This window comes from Poromitra crassiceps (genome assembly GCF_964638095.1).
Source record: "Poromitra crassiceps genome assembly, chromosome: 11".
Classification (NCBI taxonomy): Eukaryota; Metazoa; Chordata; class Actinopteri; order Beryciformes; family Melamphaidae; genus Poromitra; species Poromitra crassiceps.
The window spans coordinates 30,798,874-30,818,581 of NC_139643.1; the positions used below are offsets into that span (position 1 = coordinate 30,798,874).

Below are 19,708 nucleotides of genomic sequence, written 5' to 3' on the forward strand. Positions count from 1 at the left end.
TTATTCTAACTAAGCAACTTATTTTCTCAATCTAGTCCTTGAGAGAAGCACTGGAGCAGCTGCATTATCAGCAGCTGCATTAGGCACCACCACAGGGGTTGCTTCTTTCAACCCACTCAGACAAGGCAGGAAAACGGCGACAGCGCGACAGCGCCCACTCTCTGACGTCAGTGGAATCATATCTGTCTCTCCAAAAGGAAATTGCCGGGCTTTGGAGTGGCTCCAGCATTCAGGCCCCCAACCCACACATGCACAGAGATGCTCAAACCTACAGTTCTCAGTTTCAGCCCGAGCCCGACAGGACCCGACTCAGCCCGACAGGATCCGGCTGAGCAAATTTATTTTTTTATTTTTTATGCATTTACTGTAGGCTAGATTGATACTCTCTCTTTATTCTCTCTCTCTCTCTCTCTTCCATGCTTACACAAGCATGCAGGCACGCACACACACCGCTTAGGGTTATCAGCTTCAGCGTGAGGCCGATGGGACCCGACCCAGCCCGACAACAAGCCTGTTGAGAACTCTACTGAAACCCACCAATAACCAAATGTGATTTTTTTTGGTTGTTCTTCCAGACAGACATATACTGTAAACACGTGGCAAAGTACTCAAAATGAATTTTGCCGTGATGACACACGCACACACACAAGTTCAAGTTTATTTGTCATATGTATAAATACAATGAAATTCTTTATGCTTTGAGCACCCTCAGCCTTAACACACACACACACAAGGTAAAAACAATACCAGCCAACGCTGGTTGGCATATTGCCAATGCTGGTTGGCATATAGGCATATCGCCAACGCTAGTTGGCATATTGGCATGTGAAAATGATGACTATCTGGACTACAAGTGGCACAGCCATACAGTAGATAGTATACCCAGGTCAGACAGTCTAAAGTTGACCAAACACAGGTGTATGTGTAGTTTTGTGTACTACAATGAAATTAACCAGTTTCATGCAAGTCAAATAACATTTGAAAGGCCAAAGCTCATACTGTAGTGTTCTGTATTCCCAGGTCTCTCCACTGGTTCACTGAACTCACAACCACAGATACTATTTCCCGATTGCTGCGGGAAGCCTGAGGCGCCGGATGAACAAGGGCTTCAGAGAGCGGGCTAATATGGTGGCAGATCCAGGTTACGTGTTCTCGGACTCCTCACTGTAGAGGAGGCTTTCCTCACCGCAACCGCAAACACACGGCATAGCTGTCTGAGGGTTACGCTGTGCGACTTGCACCCAGCCACATTTATTTCTCTATTTTCTCTTTTAGCCACAGCCACCTGTGGAGGATGAAGAGCTCCACATATAACCCAAATGAAGGAAGATTCCTTTCTTTTCTCGCTGTATCTACGCACAACTGGACTTTTGTATATTTAGTCATTCTTACTCTAAGTCTGTGATAGGCTAAATAGCTGAATGGTAGCTCCACCATTGTGATGTCATATAGAACGCTTCTCAAATTCTGCAGCCATGAGGTGTAGCATAAATAATATCCATAAGCATAAGGCCACAATTTTTGCCATAGTGACATAAACAGTAGATTCAAACGCACCATAAGGGCCTGTGTCCACCTAGCGTCTTTTCATCAGCTCCGGCGTCTATTTTCAGTTGTTTCCAATGGGGGGAGAGCGTATGCGGGCGCACACGGACGTCTAGAGAAAGTGCACTGCGTCCAGCGTCTATTTTCACAGCGCTCTAGCATTTTTGTGCGCCCGACTCCCAGCGCTCCCAGCTGAAATTATTTTTACTTTTCAGAAAGATGCTGGTGTTGGGTGCTCCTTTTCTGGCAACTAATCATATGGAGAAACTATCGCAACAGAGACAGAAAGGCTCAATTGTGGAAGCAGATCGGCTAGACACTTAATATTTCTGGTGAGTGTTGAGTTAAATCACTGTATGTGTGTTGTTTGCTAATGTTAGCTGTCAGCTATCAAGCTACTACCGCACTGAACTAACGTTAGTTTCAGACTGCTTCCTTGTTATATTGTGCGCCGAGATCAGCGCTTCCCAGCGCACTTCCAGCGTTTAACGTCGGAAAAAGACGCTAGGTGGACACAGGCCCTAAGGCTGGATGCAAACCAGTAGATGGTATGAATGAAGATGGTTAGCAACAAGCATTTATAGATCTGACTGGTACCAAATCACAGTTCTCCTCAGATATTTCAAGAAACCATATCTACTGTATATGATTAAAATGGAATCAATCACTTGTTCTGTGTACATATTTGTCTTCTCTCTGAAAATGGGGAGCAACTGGTGACTCATCTGTGCAACAGTGATGGGATTATTATTATGGGATCAGGTTTCATATTCTACTGATAGCAGCTTTAATGATAATACTGCAATATTATTACATAACTCAAAACAGTCATTTATTGCACTGCTTGTTTTGGGGGAAACAACTATACAATCTCACCTGGTAGAAAGCGTACCACAAAGGCTTAGTCCTTCGCGCAGCCGACCCGGGTTCAAATCCGACCCGTGGTCCTTTGCCGCTTGTCATCCCCTCTATCTCCCCCCACCTTTCCTGTCTATCTACTGTCCTATCTAATAAAGGCAAAATGGCCCCAAAAAAAGAAAGAATAATATACAGTACACTAACTAGGACTTTTCAAAGCATCCTATCTCCATTTCACTTTCCATAACCAAAATACTGCAGATCAAGGGGACCCTAAAACCAGATGTAACCACAAATCAAGTCAAGGCACACGTCAATGCGCATTAACGGTGTGGAGCTTGTCGTTAGCAGCAGTCACAGTCTATGATCGGCTTGGCCCTTGTCATGAGAACAATCTCTCCGCGCTGTTGCCTCATTCTCCAGATCCTATTTTTAGAGATTAGATATGAATCAGGGCACGGGGGTGGGGGGTGGCAGAGAAGGTTAAGAGCCAGACACAGAGATAAGGCTATCTTTATGGACCGCAGCCTCCATTACGGCGTGCAGCCTGTTTGGAGGAGGCGCACATAAGTCTTCATGTCCTGTGGCACGGAGACCTCGTGAGTAACGGGGTGGCGAGATTAACGATGGCATCGCTCACCATCGCCCCAGACCCCACCCCCACCCCCCAACCCCCACCCATCAGTATCCGCCTAGCTCTCCGTCTACCTGTCTTGGGGGCATATGAATCATTGCCCACCACACTGACAGTGCTTCGGCACGGCGGTGTGGATTGAGAGTGTCAAACTTGAAAACATCACAACATTATTAGCAAACGTCCTGCCGAGCCGGCCAATGACGTGCTCTCGTCACCTAGAGTTTATGCATGCATTCTACAAACCTTTTCCTGAAAGGTGAATCTATCTTTACTGAATATGGAAGATATGACTCATAAGACCCACCGCAGTCAGTGTAAACATTAAGAAGCCATTTCTATATCCTGTGTAGGAAGGGGATGGTATCAATGGGATGGCAAACATAAGCCAAAACACAAAACACTGCTTGACCCCCGAGGAACCATTTAACACGCGGTGCTTTATTTAGACTAGCTGAACTATTAACAAAATGATGGACAGCCCAATTTCCCATCGCTGTGGGCAAAACCACTCTGACATATAGCTTTGTGGCGTTTCTGGAAGTGTGACTTCAAATATGCCATTCTTTCCGGTTCAAAATTTCAAAAACAAGACTTGTAAATTACATCAGCGCTTTCGGAGCCACACGTTCTGACACTGTTATTCTGAGCCGACACGCAACACTGAAACTGTAAGAACGTCAGCAGCTTCTATCAGTCTTCCAGACAGATGCAGGGAGAGGGAGGGAGAGAGAGAGAGAGAGAGAGAGAGAGAGAGATGTCGAGACGGGGCTGGATGATGAGGAGAATTTGTGAGGTAATGTGCAAGGATCTGAACAAATTATTACCATCATTACTTGAAGCCATTGCAGCCGGTCTGGACACTCCATTACAGGCAGAGGGAAATTATAAAAAAAAAAACTGTTGGGTTTGTTTTACTATCCATACAAAATGTCTGGCTCACTGTGTTTTAGCTTGAGTTCAAATTAAGCCATTTGTTTTCTGTGAACTACAGGCGTTTCATAAACAAAAACATCAAGTGTGCCATCAATCTGACGAAACAGCTACAGTAGCAATAAATACTGGGTTTCTCTATGACTTACAGCGGACTCCACTTCCAGACGTAACAAATAGAGTGATAATAATCCACAATGTTCTTGTTTTGTGTTGTTACCTCCGCCACGGAGTTGGCAGGGCAAAAGATTATGTTCTCGCTCCTGTTTGTCTGGCCGTCTGTTTGTCTGCAGGATATCTCAAAAGGTTCTGAACGGATTTGCACGAAACTTGGCAGAAAGTTGGGTCATGGGGGCCAACTTAGAACTGATTCACTTTCCACGCCCACTGGCCAAAAGGGGGCATGGCAATGGACGTGTTCAATAACAAAAAGGCGCCGAGGACGAACTGATTAGGTTTCCAAACCAAAATGGGACATGGTAATGGGCGTGTCCAATCACAGAAAGGCGCCTAACTTCCAAACGGATTCACGTAACAGACTCATTAACTTTCCACGCCCACTAGCCAAAAGGAGGCGTGGCATTGGGGGTACGGCATTTGGGGTAGCCAATCACAAAAAGCTGTAACAGATTTAACGGATTCACGCAACACCTGCTGTAATGCTGCATTCGTTTATAACTACCAAGTGGCAAATTGTGTACTAGAAAAAACGCCACATGAATTGGGAGTTCCTACTCGCAAACTTGGGTATGATTTCTCAACCCCCAGTTGCTCCCAGCGCGTCATTTGACATCATTTCAACATGGCACCCAAGATTGTAAGAATTTAAAACACATTTTTGACACATTTTTATTTTATTTTCAACAACTTTAAGACCAATCACACCAATACAATAGTTGGTTAAACCCATACAACTAAACGTTAATGTTGTATTAGCTGTTAGCTTAGACAGCTAACGGCTATTAGCATCAACAGTTTTGCGGCTTGAAGCCTTGAAGCTCGAACGCACGTAGGTCGGAGATGACGCGTTTTCCACTTGCCAGCTCCGGCCATAAACGAATGCAGCATAATTCAAGGCCCATTAGTCCTAAGTGATGACATCACTGCCATCAGAGCCTGAGTTATGCTGCCGCGGTCTCAAGACGGACTCAAGGAGAAGGATAAACTTGTCCGAAGGTAAATCAATGGCACTTCTTGTGAATGTTGTCTGTGGCCCTGTCTGATTTGGCCCCTCGGTCTCTCAGCTACGAGGCAAAGGACATCTTGTGCAGGACGGCCAGTCAACACCATGCATATCGTGTAAATAGAAGCTGGCCCCTAAATGTCCCATTTTATGCTATTTTTAGCTGTTTAGAACATGTCTCATGGTAATGTTTTAAGATGAATATAAAATAATCTACTTTGAAAATTATGACACATTGTCATTTACGAAGCAAATACTGTACATGCCGCAAGTAATTTCCCGAAGAAAACCAGAAGTATGTATTTTGCTTTGTAAATTATGTCTCGCAATTTTACATTATTATTTCATAACGTGGCGAATGCACGAGTGTGGATTCATCTGGGGAGTCGGGACCATGAGTTTTGAGAGTTCCATGATGTTTATATAGCACGCCTAAGTCCTTTATAATCAAAGAGGCAGGGGAAATCATGTTTTACATGAAATGGGACCTTTAAATAGCATGTATTAGGGAAGTCTTAATGTCAGACATAATGCTTAATATTCTTCTCAACAGTCTGATGTTGATAAGAGTTCATTGGAAATCAATGTTTTCTGTTGTTGTTGTTGTTTGTATCCTTGCTAGCGGAGTGAGTCAGGCAGCAGCTGATCCCTACTCCAAGACACCGAGATGTACTGTACAGTACGACCTGCACCTTGGTCGTCTGTCGCTCACGCTGCCCCAGACACATGAACCCACTGTTATATTTAATACAGAGAAGTGCGGATGTTAACACAATGTACTAGCAGGCATACACATCAGTAAGCTTCTGACGCAATGCATGAGCTGCAAGCTACCAGTAATCCTCAGGCTGTGGCGCTGGACAGGGAGAGAGGGAGTGGAGAGGAGAGAGAGTGGGGCTGGGTGGAGGGGGGGAATCCATTCATATTTTACACGCACCATGCATACACCTCAGCATACACAATGCATACACCTCAGCTGATACAAGTCATACGGCGAATATGAACAAGAAGCAATGCAATCCTTCAGTGTAATAGTATTCATGGGAAATCAAAAGGAAAGATAATCTCCAGTGTGATATGGTGTGCAGTAGGCATCAGATTTTCCATGTTGGTGTGGCGGGCAGTTAACGTTATACTCATCTTGTAAGTTTCAGCCTAGACTTTTATTCAGCACTGTGTCACTGATTGTATTGAATCACTGTAGTGATTGTACAGAAACTTGTTGATATCTGCTGAATGAATGAATGAATATTTAAAATGTAAAAAAATAACAAATAAGTTTGAATAATGGGCTATACATGGTCCTACATGTAGCATTTTTAAACATCAATATATCGTTTCGTTGTAAAATAAATGTGGGTACTGTAACCATGGTTGAGACAATTGGCAGCCTCTATCTGTGTTTTTATCATTTAAGATGACATTTTCCATAAAACCTACTCACCTCCCTGGCATCTTTACTGAAGAGCACTAATGAGTTAAACTGGTTTTATGCTTACGCAAAATCGCCAGCGCCGACTGCACCGAAGGGTCGCCGCAGCTGGCCATCCTATCGGCGCAGCTCAGCGGAGGGGGGCGTGCCGCTCCTCGAAAATGTGACTCCGTGGCGTCAACGCGGACGTGACCTGACCAGCACGAGAGCTGTGATTGGCCGTTGCCTTGGCACATATCCGCTGACGTAGTTGTTGTGAGGAATGAGGAAATGCCATTTCTTCATTTAACAGTGCTTGTCCCTCATCTAGCAAAAGCCTTCTGCAGGCTCACCGGAATGAGTTTTGAAATGGAGGGACAATAAAATGTCCCCCCACCGACATGATTGCAAGTTCTTAGTAAACGACATGATAGCGTAATATGTAACGGACATAAGTGTACCACAAGCCACCTAGTGTTTTGGACGTGTACCGCAGCCAATGCGCCGCTCAAATAATTGCCACTACATATTTACAAGGTACCCCCAGTAAGGAAGGCAGCGATTTACCTTAACTGACTGAATTAGAAGTCGCCACAGTTGTTGACGATCGATCCAATGTCTTGGTGAAAACTACAAACGGGGGGGTTAATGCAGTTGAATAGCTGAATGCATCAGCATGTGCCTCGAATCATCAACATTTCCAATTTTAATTAGCAAAGATGGCAGAAGTTGGCAATCTGCCAGCACAAGGGGCCGCGCACTCTAAACCGAGCCAAACAATAGGCCTTAATATGCAAATAAGTTCGGCAGTATATTCACAGAAAATTATTACCGTAATTATATTAATGTGTTAGGGCTGCCAGATAGCATCAAATGTGTTTAGTAGACACTGTATGCAAGAATGTCACAATAATAGTGGTGTTCTGAGCTGTTGTTTAGAGGGAGCCGTGTCTTATCACCTTAAGTCAGGGCCACGCTTATTGGTGGGCTAATTAAAATGTTGCAACAGTATTGCTTAAATGACCTCGCGAGCAGCACCGGGGGCCAGTTAAATATGCAGTTTCCCTATTTTTTGTACTTTCTCAGTCATCTGGGCCGACACACAAACACACACACAAACAAACAGTAAACTCTCTTAGGTGCAGGGCAGGTCCGTATTGATCCCTCATTAATATTTACCAAGACACAGCATCTGAGTTGGAGAAGGAAAACGTTCTGAGAGAGGAGGTGGAGAGGACAGGAGCAAGACGGGCAAGAACGGAGACAAACTATGAGAGAGACTGAAGAAAGAACACAGACAATGGGTTTAGAGGAGTCGAAGGTTAGACGCGTATTTTCTTTTCTTTGTTTCTTTCTTAACCATGAATAAGAATTTATCTCGTCCAACTTTTTCCGGTCTAACAAAACACTGGATACTCACACAGCAAAGTTGTACACATTTATAAATTAGTGTTGTTGGTGAGGAGGGCGGTTCAGGTTCAGGGATGTGGAGATGATTGTGTTTGTATACTCTTATCGACTACCATAATATTTTTGTACTCTTTTAATGTGTAATTTTTTTACTACTACTTTATCATCTTACTTGCAGGGACTACAGCGGAAAATTTGCTAAAACCTGGTACAGTACATTAACATCTCTCCTTGATTTAGAAGGTTCATGTTCTTTGTACATTGTCCCTGTTTCAAATAAAATTCATTCATTCCTTCATTCATTCAGTTAGAAGACAAGAAATGCAACAGTAGAAGTGAGAAAGCCATGAGCTATAGGAGAGAAATGGAGGTGTTAAGACCCCAAGTCCCCTCTGGCATTTCTGTTGAATATTAAATGAGGCAGCCAGACTCTCAGCCGTCTCTGCAACACAGAGCTGTGTGTGTAGCAGTACATGGACGTTAATTTCTGCATCTAACACATTATACAGTATATATATATATATATATATATATATATATATATATATATATATATATATATATATATATATATGTGTGTATATATGTGTGTGTGTATAATGTTCAACACATATATTGTTGCGTGTGTGTGTGCGTGCGTGCGTGCGTGCGTGCGTGCGCACACACACACACACCATGAGGGAACTTTTTTTTTGCAGATACAAATAACAGACAAAAATAATTTGTTGTCTCAAATTTCTTAAAAATAAAAGAAAGAAATACCGTATTATTACTTGATGAATAGCTTTTACAACTGTTGTATGAAAGGAATATCACACTATCAGTGCTACCCAACATTGCCCTACTCAGGAGCCACAAATCCCAAAAAGTACCTTTTATTTGTTTAGATTTTTATTTATTTATTTAAACTACCCCTTAAGGAGCCGCATTTGGCTCTAGAGACTCGGGTTGAGTATCACTGAGAGGTCATCCTGTTGTGCTGGATATCAGCACAGCTGATGTAACTATGACCGAATCACAGCCGTGCTGATATACAGTACAACAGCACTCCCTCTGGTGTGATATTGTTTAATTGAATCCATTTAGAGCCAATGTTACTACATTTGGACACGCTATTACATTATGCATCAGATGCCACTGGCCTTGGATTTTCACTGGGCTTATGTTGTGATGTTTCCTGTGACGACTCACCGTCGTTGAGGTCTTGGAGCAGGTTCTCCTGCCCCGAGAAGTCTAGCTTGACTTTGATGTTGACAGTGAGCGTCACAGACTGGCCTGGCTTCAGAGGCAGGTGAGACAACGCCTCCTCCAACTCCCAGCTCAGAAACTCCCCAAACACCTTCTCTGCAAAGACAAAAGGGGAGACAAAGGCAAATAAAAAAGGAAGTACAGAGAGAGAGCGAGAGACAGAGAGAGAGAGAGAGAGATAGTGAGGCAGAGGGACGGAGAGAAGCAATAAAGTATCATAGTCTAATCCTATGGGCATCTTCTTCTGGTTCAAGGAGAAGCACTAGTGGTAGTGAAATAAGGTGCTGAAAGGACTCAACAAAAAATACTCACATACAATAAAAAAAAATATTTTTATTTATTTTTTTATCAAAAAATGTGTTTTCTTCAGGAAGTGTACAAGCCATCAAATTAAATCTGCCGGAGGGAAAGCCAGCGAGACATGCTGACTGGATACTGATGAGAGCGAAATAGACAAGACGACACCACAAACATGTTTTGGCACAGGAGAGCGGGGTGACATTTCTGCGGTTGTAGCCAACCACCCAAATGCAATTGGCTCCACATACGTAAGCATTTCGCTGACAGATTTTAGATTGAGACTTGCTGCATATTGACATGGGAAAGTAGGAAGCAGGGAATGTCATTGTTGTGTCTACGGCAGTGTGCGCATCACAGAGTGAATCTGTGTTCATATGATGTTTAGCCGCCTTCTGCAATTAGCCCCCAGGGTCTGGGTCAATTGCTGGCACTAAGCTGTTGATGGGTCACCTACCTACGAGTGCTTTTGGTGACCAAGACTTGATGGATTTATGCCTACAACCCAGACCACCTGAGACAGATGACTCAGCTCGTCAGCTGCATCCACTTCAGCCAGGATTGGAACATCAAAATGAATGATACATCGACTGAATAAACCATGCGTTCTGCCTACGCAGGTGTGCCACCCCCGCTTTTAGGGATTTGGCTAACAGCAACAGGCTGTTCAACAGAGCAGAACAGTAAGTTTCCACATCACTGCTTGATGCATAACCAAAAACCTTGAAAACCCCCCGAAAAAAGACATGGGCGCCGTTTGCATTAAATAAAGATTTTGTGAATAACACGCCACTTTAAATATTCATAAACATAGAGCTCCATTGGCTGAATTAATGGAGGGTTTTTGATCACACCACTAAGCCGTCACGAGGAAATGGCAGTCACAAATCCACAATGACTGTCGGGAAATCTCCCCAGCCTTATGTGAAGTATTATGCAGACGTGTGAATATACTGTATGGAGATCACGTCAGGGTGCCTTCTTTACACCAGACATAAAACCAGCTCCATTTCAATAGCCGCCCAAAACGCTTAGGCTCGCTTTTTCATTTTCTCAGGCTCTGACTCACTGCTTTTTCTCTCTGCCCCAATAGTCCACCTGTTGGAAAGTAGCACAGGTATGTGTCACAGGCACCAAACAGAGGTGAATGCACAAAGTGCGAAGGAACGTAATTACAATCACCTTTGATATGAAAGGAGAATTGCACGAGTTACTGTGTAACTGTTAAAACGCCGCAATTACACAAATAAAGCTCAGATTAAAAATTCAGGAGGCTCGAACATTCCATTTCAGACCCAGTCAAAAAGTAATTAGGGAACACAGGCCTGCGGGTGTAGCAATTGACGCAATCAATACAGTGTCGGCAATAGGCTTGAATTAGCATAAAGTTAGACTCAACAGCATACAGAAAAGTGTTTCCCCTAGAATCGAGTTGTAGCAGCGATGGTGAAATCATTTTTTGCTGTCCTGTCTAGTAGGAGTTAGTCAATAAACTTGTATTTGACAATAGAGATCTAGTATTCCTATAATATTCCTACAGTATTCCTATAATATTCCTATAGTAATCCTATAATATTGCTATAGAATTCCTATAGTACTCCTACAATATCCCCCCTGTCCCCGTGCTTCCTAAACCTATGCGTTGTGCTGACATTTCCAGGTATGTGAGAAGTTTATTGTTTATGCTTTACTTACAGGTGTGTGAAATGACCTGGATATGAAGCATCTAATATAACATTAGTTTCTATTTAAAAAATAAAATAAAAATAAAAACAACACACGCAAACTGTAATTCAGCAGCGCCAGCCATTATTTCAAAACACTTGGAAAAATCTGGCATCCCCTCTACACTGCTATGCTGTGAAACACACACATAATGTGCAAAACAGGAAGATGGAGATCTGAGATAGCTTTGAAGTGAACAGGGATGTGAGATGGGGACAGAGGGGTGTATCTTCATACCTGGGAATGCATTGTAATTTCACTTTGATTATGTAAAAATGCATTTTTTGTTTGTTTCTTCTTTGTTTTTGTTTTGGGGGGGGGAGGTTGGTGGAGGATTAAAACTGCTTTTGATGGGGTGCCCCAGTGGCTCATCTGGTAGAGCACGTACCATTAAGGTTAAGTCCTTCCCGCAGCCGGCATGTGTTCAAATCCAGAAAACAAAATACAATAATAATAGTCTCCACCCTAGAAATCAGCTCAGCGCGCTAGATTTCTAATAATAATAATAATAATACATATTATTAATCATAGTGCTTTTGATTCTTAGGACGCTCCATAGTCAAATAATATTTCTCAAAATATTGACAGTGACAAAACAATGATAGCCACAGTTCACTCTTCTTTCACCTTGTGGACTGCATTAGGCTACAGACTGGCCTTGCCAGCCAGTCTGGCTCACAAGGCCAGTCTATAGACTACATACATGTACATGTAAATCACTCTAAATAATCTACACTAAATAGTAGTCCTGTTCACACTTCTTCTACTGCCCTCTGTCATCTGCTGCTGAAAATTTCTCCAGCTTCTCCATGTGTCACAAAACAAATTCCATCCTCAAACTGAGCACATTTCTCATATGTCAGGTCGGGCTGTGTCTGTGTGCCGGCAGAAGGAGTAATGATGTTTGCTTTGCCACAGATGTCTCCCTATTGATGCTCCATCTTTTCTTCATTCCCATTCCCAACAGCGCACTCCCAAGTTTGAAGCCAATCGGATGAAGGGTTCTTCAGATAGATGAAAGCCATGTTCTGATTAGTCTAATTGCATGAAATTCGAGACTGTACATTCTTTGATCCCCAGCAGTGCACGCGCCAAGTTTGAAGTCGATCGGGTGAACACTTCTAAAGATAAATTTTTTTTTGTGTTGCCAGTAGGTGGTGCTATCACTGTGCGAGTGCCTCAATTGCATCAAATTCTGCACGCACTCCGGTGGGTTCCCAGCAGCGCACCCAGCAAGTTTGAAGTCGATCGGGTGAACACTTCTCGAGATAAACCATTTTTTGTGTTGCCAGTAGGTGGCACTCTGACTATGCAAGTGTCCGAAATTTGACACTGCACTCCATCCGGTTCCCAGCAGCGCACTCCCCAAGTTTGAAGTCCATCGGACGAACAGTTCTCGAGATAAACCGCTTTATTGCCAGTAGGTGGCACTATGACTATGCACTCCATCAGGTCCCCCTAAGCGCACTCTCAAAGTTTGAAGTTGATCTGACGAACAGTTCTCGAGATCTGCGAAGGACAGACATACAGACAGACATACAGATGGTTCTGCCTTTATTAGACTACTGTACGCATCTTACCAGAGCAAATCAAAGACAATACAATGGCCGGTGATGTTAACCGATCTTTTAAGAAGCCGTGTCCATTGGGAGCTATGACACTATGGCCTCTACCGCTACTGTGGTCCACTGCAGCTAGTGTTTAGGCATGACTGCTTCATCATAAAACACCAATATATATTCATTATAATTTTGTAATTTCTTCGAATATTCAAGGCCTACACTTATTCAGTACACTCTACTCGTGCATGAAAATGTCGTACTTCCAAAAGTTATAGGAACAAAATAGATGAGGTTGCCAACCATAGTGAGCAGACTTCTTTTGCAGGCTTTTTGTTGGATGATAAACTACACTGCAATGCAATTAGCAAGGCTGAGTGTATCATAGCCCACCATGCAGTGTTTTCTCTCTGAAGAAATGTGTGTTTTGGCTTAGCCTAACTGTCACATGCTGACACTCAAAAGCATTTTAAAAAGACCCCATCAAGTAACAGGGGGGCACTTTAAAGGAATAGCTCACAAAAAAACAAAAATGTGGTCTTCATCTACTCACCTTCCAACACAGTTTGTATATCCACAATAAACCACAGCCAACCACGAGTTTGCTAACCCTTTTCCATATCAGCCTTATTAAAAAAGGGTAAGAATTTAGAGTTCCAAAAAGGGCATAAGAAATAGCCACAAATTAACTCCAACTCAACCCAAGTGTTGTGAAACCAAATGATTAAACTGTCCAATATTCACCTCATTATCTCCTAGATTTTTCGCAGTGACAACAGTAGCAATTAGATGTTCCCATCAAATGCTAGATGACACATTGGCAGATATCCGATTCATAGCTGATTTATTTACACGTATATGAATGAGGTCTGAAATGGATCTGAGAATATCTGATTCCATGTGATTTTTTTACTATACACTATCAATGGTTTTTCCCCCCTGTTTATACATTCAAAATACATATCAATTTGTGCCACATGTGAGCAAAAATCAGAATTGGGTCACTTGTTCCTTTGTGCCCTTTTTGGAACTCGGACAGTTTACAGTAGTTCATTTGGAGAAGGCTGATAAAGAACAACACTAGCAAACTTGCTGTGTGTTGTGTAGATATGCAAACTTCACGGGTGTTTCTATTGACCTTAGGGTGAGTAAATAAAGGCAACATTTCCATTTTTGGGTGAAGCATTCCTGTAGCACATGGTTCTGTATGAGGCACAGTGAGAACACAGCCACCTTTTCTGCTGCCTAATGGAGACAAGAAAAGAAGAAGCTGCATGGCTGTGGAGCAGAAAGAAGCACATACCAATTTGTGTTAATTATCAGCCTCTCAAACGGACTGGAAACAATCGCCTGCAGAGAGTGGTTATTTCAAAGGCGTTCCATCTGCCAGCAGCTGTTCAGGGGTCATTCTGGTTATAGCATAAAATAAGCAGATTCTCTGCTATAAAGCCTGGTGACACACTGGGCACAAAGTGAAGAAACAAAACACTGAGTCCAGATCCAGTGGTTCTTACTTGAGCAACATGAGGGACAGCAGGAATATCGACATCTTGATTTGGGACAGGTGGCCAGACCTTGGTAACCTGATGCTGCCAGATCATTTGTTTTCACAGAACCATCTGGGAACGTGCTCGGCAGCTATTTGAAAGGGGCAGCCAGGCACTTTTCAAAAAGCTACATGGCGGGGCGTCCCGGTGGCTCTCCTGGTAGAGCACGTACCACAAGTCCTTTGTGCGGCCAACCCGGGTCTGAATCTGACCCGCAGTCCTTTGCCGCATGTCATCCTCCCCCTCTCTCCCCACCTTTCCTGTCTGCCTACTGTCCTATCCCCCCCCCCCACAGCATCAATCTAGTTGCTCATGCAGGCTCTTCCTGAGTCACTTCATATGATGACTCCAAACACATACACTCCATTGTGCATCTTGCCCTTGAGCAGGTGCTTGGTGGACAAGTGGCCTCTTCACCTCGCTTTAGTACAGCCACTTGCTGGTACCTCTTTGATGTCTAAAGCTCTCCCCAGATCGCAGAGGGGGTGGAGTGACGATTGGGGAGAAAATGGGGGGGTGGGGGGGGATTGATTAAAATAAAAAAAGATGAACTGTACTGCATACACCCAGCCTCCTCACAATGTGCTGCTGAACACATTTTATTGGAAGCAAACTATTAATGTATGTACTCCATATTTAATTTCTATATTGTTAAATTAAACAGCATATCACCAGACATCCACACTAATTGCCTCAGCGAGGCACTGGGTTGGCGCTGTGATTGCAAAGCCAAAGTGGATGGGGAAACTTTTGCCAAATGAGAGGCTATTAGGCAGACTTATGCTGTGGTAAAAACGGTAAAAACACCTCTAATTTGTTCTCCTTCTTAACTTTCTTGACAATAAGTTGCCTGGGACTCCTCCGACTGAATGGCTGTTCGTAAACCATTTGATAGCACCATGAAGGGATGGACCGGGCGGTTATTTTTTCCTCTGTTTCCTCATATTTATTGGTCCACACAAGTCCCAACTTCTGGTTCTGAAAAATGAAGCCAACGCTTAAGTACCAAAAAGTGCAGTTCCTCAAATGGCCACTTGAGGATGGCTCCAAAAGCGAGTCATTCGCCATTCACCTCCAAAATGCAAAACTTTACAGCATAAATAAGCATGCTGGAGCATGTATACTGAAACCTACAATCCTGGCTCCCCCTGGCCAGTGACACTTAGGAATAGACTAGGTGACAACCAAGTATAGTTTGGTGACAAGCTGGAGAGACAGTTGACGGTCGGAGAGACGGCATCCGGTACGGGATGGGTTTTAGCACCCCAGCCTGGCTCTCTCGTGAGGGAGAAATCCACAAACGCTACGGATCAGCCTCCTGAAAATCTGCGTAAACATCGGCGCGGCCTGGGGTCCTTCAGGCTAGAGCGAGGTGCTCCGCGCAGGTGAATGACGTGCAGCGCACAGGCCTCCTTGAGGGATCCTCCCTGCCCATGGTACGGCATGGTAGGATTGCCTTTTTCCGCAGGAGGTTCTGGTGAGACGAAGGAGGTGCCCGGCCTGGAATCACCCCACAGGGCCTTAGACCTCCATGCACCGAAGGTCTTGCAATACTGCGGTGTAGCACTAAACTCTATTGCAGCGGATTGGGCGTGATCAACCCTTCCGTGGGCAACGTTGCAGACAGAGTAGGAAGGCTGATCCGTGAGCGGCTGCTTCTGGGACGCGGGTCGGGGTCGTAATCGGCCTCGGCTGGGTCTACTGGGCGAGGGTGTATGATGTTGTCAGACCCGAAACACCCCACGACCCCAGTCAACATCACTGATGATGCGTCCCAGCGCATGCTGGAGCATGTATACTGAAACCTACAATCCTGGCTCCCCCTGGCCAGTGACACTTAGGAATAGACTAGGTGACAACCAAGTATAGTTTGGTGACAAGCTGGAGAGACAGTTGACGGTCGGAGAGACGGCATCCGGTACGGGATGGGTTTTAGCACCCCAGCCTGGCTCTCTCGTGAGGGAGAAATCCACAAACGCTACGGATCAGCCTCCTGAAAATCTGCGTAAACATCGGCGCGGCCTGGGGTCCTTCAGGCTAGAGCGAGGTGCTCCGCGCAGGTGAATGACGTGCAGCGCAGAGGCCTCCTTGAGGGATCCTCCCTGCCCATGGTACGGCATGGTAGGATTGCCTTTTTCTGCAGGAGGTTCTGGTGAGACGAAGGAGGTGCCCGGCCTGGAATCACCCCACAGGGCCTTAGACCTCCATGCACCGAAGGTCTTGCAATACTGCGGTGTAGCACTAAACTCTATTGCAGCGGATTGGGCGTGATCAACCCTTCCGTGGGCAACGTTGCAGACAGAGTAGGAAGGCTGATCCGTGAGCGGCTGCTTCTGGGACGCGGGTCGGGGTCGTAATCGGCCTCGGCTGGGTCTACTGGGCGAGGGTGTATGATGTTGTCAGACCCGAAACACCCCACGACCCCAGTCAACATCACTGATGACGCGTCCCAGCGCATGCTGGAGCATGTATACTGAAACCAGCATGTTTATAACACGGTACAAAAAAAACTGTTTAGGTCTCTATATTACAGTTAATTTCACCGTTCATTACAACTGTACTGGGGATGAATTTTTGTTTTTATAACTTACCCGTTTATACAGTCTTTGACTGGAAAAAGAAGTCAGATTATATAGAAGGCAATGGGAAAATGACCCTACTTCTCACTTGATTTATGACCTCAGGAAACACTTTCCTAATGAGTTTATAGTCTCAATCGCAAGTTTCAAGTCTTCTTCAATACAGCATGATGTCCATTTTGTAAATGATGTTCCCAATTAGAGTAAAATAGATGATAAAGCAGAGGGTGTGATTGACAGGTCGCCTATCCGGTGATCATGGAGCCTCTTCGATGACAGGCCAATGTCTGGCAACAAAAAAGAAGAAGAAAAAGTAACGGTCAAAGTGCCAAACACAAGGCTTCAAAACAGGAGTCGACAAACCAATAGGTGACATCACGGTGGCTACGTCCATATTTTTATACAGTGGGTCCACATCACATTAGTCAAAGATGGAGGACAGCACTAAGAAAGGAAAGCACAAACAATACCCCTGTTCACCTTATGTAGAAGATACTGTCTGGCTTGAGAGACTAACAGGAAGTGTAAACACAATCGGAATTTCTGATTGTGTTTACACTTCCTGTGACTCATAAACCTAGTCTGACTCATATGTGAGTCAAACTAGGTTTGACCAGGTGAGCCAGACTAGTTTGAGCAGGTAAAACAGCCGGTGTTTTGAACAGGAAGTCGTGACACAATGGGTCAAGTGGGCGGGGCTACATAAGGTGAATAAAAATGTGGAGTACTTCAGCATTGCTTATTATTGCAGATTGGCTGCGTTTGCCGCCTGTGGTGGCTTTCAAGGGAGACGGCTCATCCAAATGAGTGGCAAGTGCTGTGGCGGGAATTTGACCTACTGTGAGCTAGGAGGGCAGGGCTAAGATTACACTTTGCTGCCCACAATATGAAAGGTTGCATATCGTAGCTGTAACTTTGGCATAGGAAGTTTACTTTTCAGCATTGCAGCCTCAGTGAGATGGAGCGCTACGTGACTCAACGGTTGATCGAAAACTTTTTGTCAGGAACATATTGCCGCTGTCAGTTGGGGAAATTAGGAGTGGCGAAGAATAGAGGCTGGGTGGGAGAGAGAGAGAGAGGGGGGGTGGGGAAAACAAAAACGAGCACGCGAGAGACAGACAGACAGACAGAGAGACAGACAGACAGAGAAAGGTTGCATATCTGAGGACCAGAGCAGGTGTTGAACAAAGAGAAGTAAGAATATCCCAATGAACAGTGGCCTCCCTGGCTGACACTGTGGCCAGGGTCACAGCACGGGGCAAAAGAAGAGACTCCCTAGGGAGGTGAGGGAGTACATCAAAGACTGCCCTGACTAAAACCAGCACACGCTCAGCACAGTGCTGCATAATGGAAAACATAATAATAATGTTCTACTGCTGGTATTTTCCACACTCCTTCCACACTATATGCTGCAAATTCTTATCTTTTCATGAATAGATCTTTACTTAATCAATACAGTTTCATCTAATCACAGCTGGAAACATAGGGATAGATAAAAGCAGCATAGACAGACAAGGCTTTAAGCCAGTCTTCATGGTAAGCCTTGGGGTACCGAACCGACCTTTGGTGCTGACGGTCTTGGAGGTGAGCTCCAGACTCTCTATGTCCTCGGTGCCGATGTTCTCCAAGGTGATGGTCAGCTGCTGGGTCTCTCCGTTGAAGAGCTGGACGGACACAGTGCTGGACAGCTCCTCTTTGGACATGGGCTGAGGTGTGTGGGCTGACCTGTGGACGACAGAGCAGATATGCAGTGGTTTAGGGAACTGATTTATCACTCGTACTGTTTTAATGGATTGTTTGTTTTTGACTGATTCTCTTTCCATACTACAGTTAACAACTTTTTTTTATTACATAAGGGGAAATAAGTACGACTTTTACTGGTCCGTAGCACAAAAGGTGGTTGAGACTTGTGTAGGAGGAGATCGGCACTATCGATGTTGCAATCCTACTGGTCATGGATTACTGAACGACCCTTTAAACATACTTTTTTTTAATCATATAAGTTTATTCTTATACATACTGTAAATTTATGTCAAAATTTTGGTTTTCTGTTTTGCTCACTGTTGCTTGATGGATGGACATAATGTGGTTCAACTTGATAAATTCATGTGATTACCTGTCCACTAGATGTCACCATGATGGAGTTTCAGCAACAATTTATGGTTAATTGTAGGAGTTTATGGAGAGTGGATATTGTGGTTTTTTTTATGCACACAAATGCACCACTCCTTATGATTTATAATAAGAAACTTTCAGACTTTTTGAAAATAGAATTTTTAAAGAGTAAATCTATGCAGTTTTATAAATTAGGCTCCTGGGGCTGCTCCACTGACAGGCTAATCTACAGTCAAGTCAAGTTTGTTTATTTATACAGCCCTAATTCACAAGCATGTCTCAGAGGACTTTACGGGGGGGCTAGGCAAGAGCAGATTTTAGGAAGAAAAACAATCTAGCTATTCTACAGCCTAACCTACCCGCCACCCCAGCCTTGACCCTACAGGAAGTGCACACAAGGAAAAACCTTAATAAAAAACTTTACTAGGAAAATTTGGAAGAAATCTTGAAGCTGCATATAGAAAAAAATGATCGATGGTCACTGAAGAAGGGAAAGGTAATCAGAGGTTAAGGATGAAAAACAACCTCCACGCTGCTTCAATGCATTTTTCCAATATTCTAAATGAACTGGGAGTGAGGTGAACAGAACCGCAAAGTTGAAATTGAGATTGAAAATAACTGATATCGTCATCTATCACTAGTATACATATTAAACAGAACTTCT

The 19,708-nt window shown here is 44.1% G+C and overlaps 1 protein-coding gene across 2 annotated transcripts in view; it reads right to left on the reverse strand.

The window, feature by feature from the left end:
• trappc9 (trafficking protein particle complex subunit 9) overlaps positions 1-19,708 on the reverse strand; it is a 225,960-nt gene that overhangs the window by 141,517 nt on the left and 64,735 nt on the right. For both annotated transcript variants that reach the window (XM_083645758.1, XM_083645757.1), the window contains 2 exons: positions 18,491-18,654; positions 9,166-9,318 (listed from right to left, as the gene is read on the reverse strand). In XM_083645758.1, the coding sequence (XP_083501884.1) occupies positions 9,166-9,318; positions 18,491-18,654 (317 nt within the window). The remainder of the gene's footprint in view (positions 1-9,165; positions 9,319-18,490; positions 18,655-19,708) is intronic.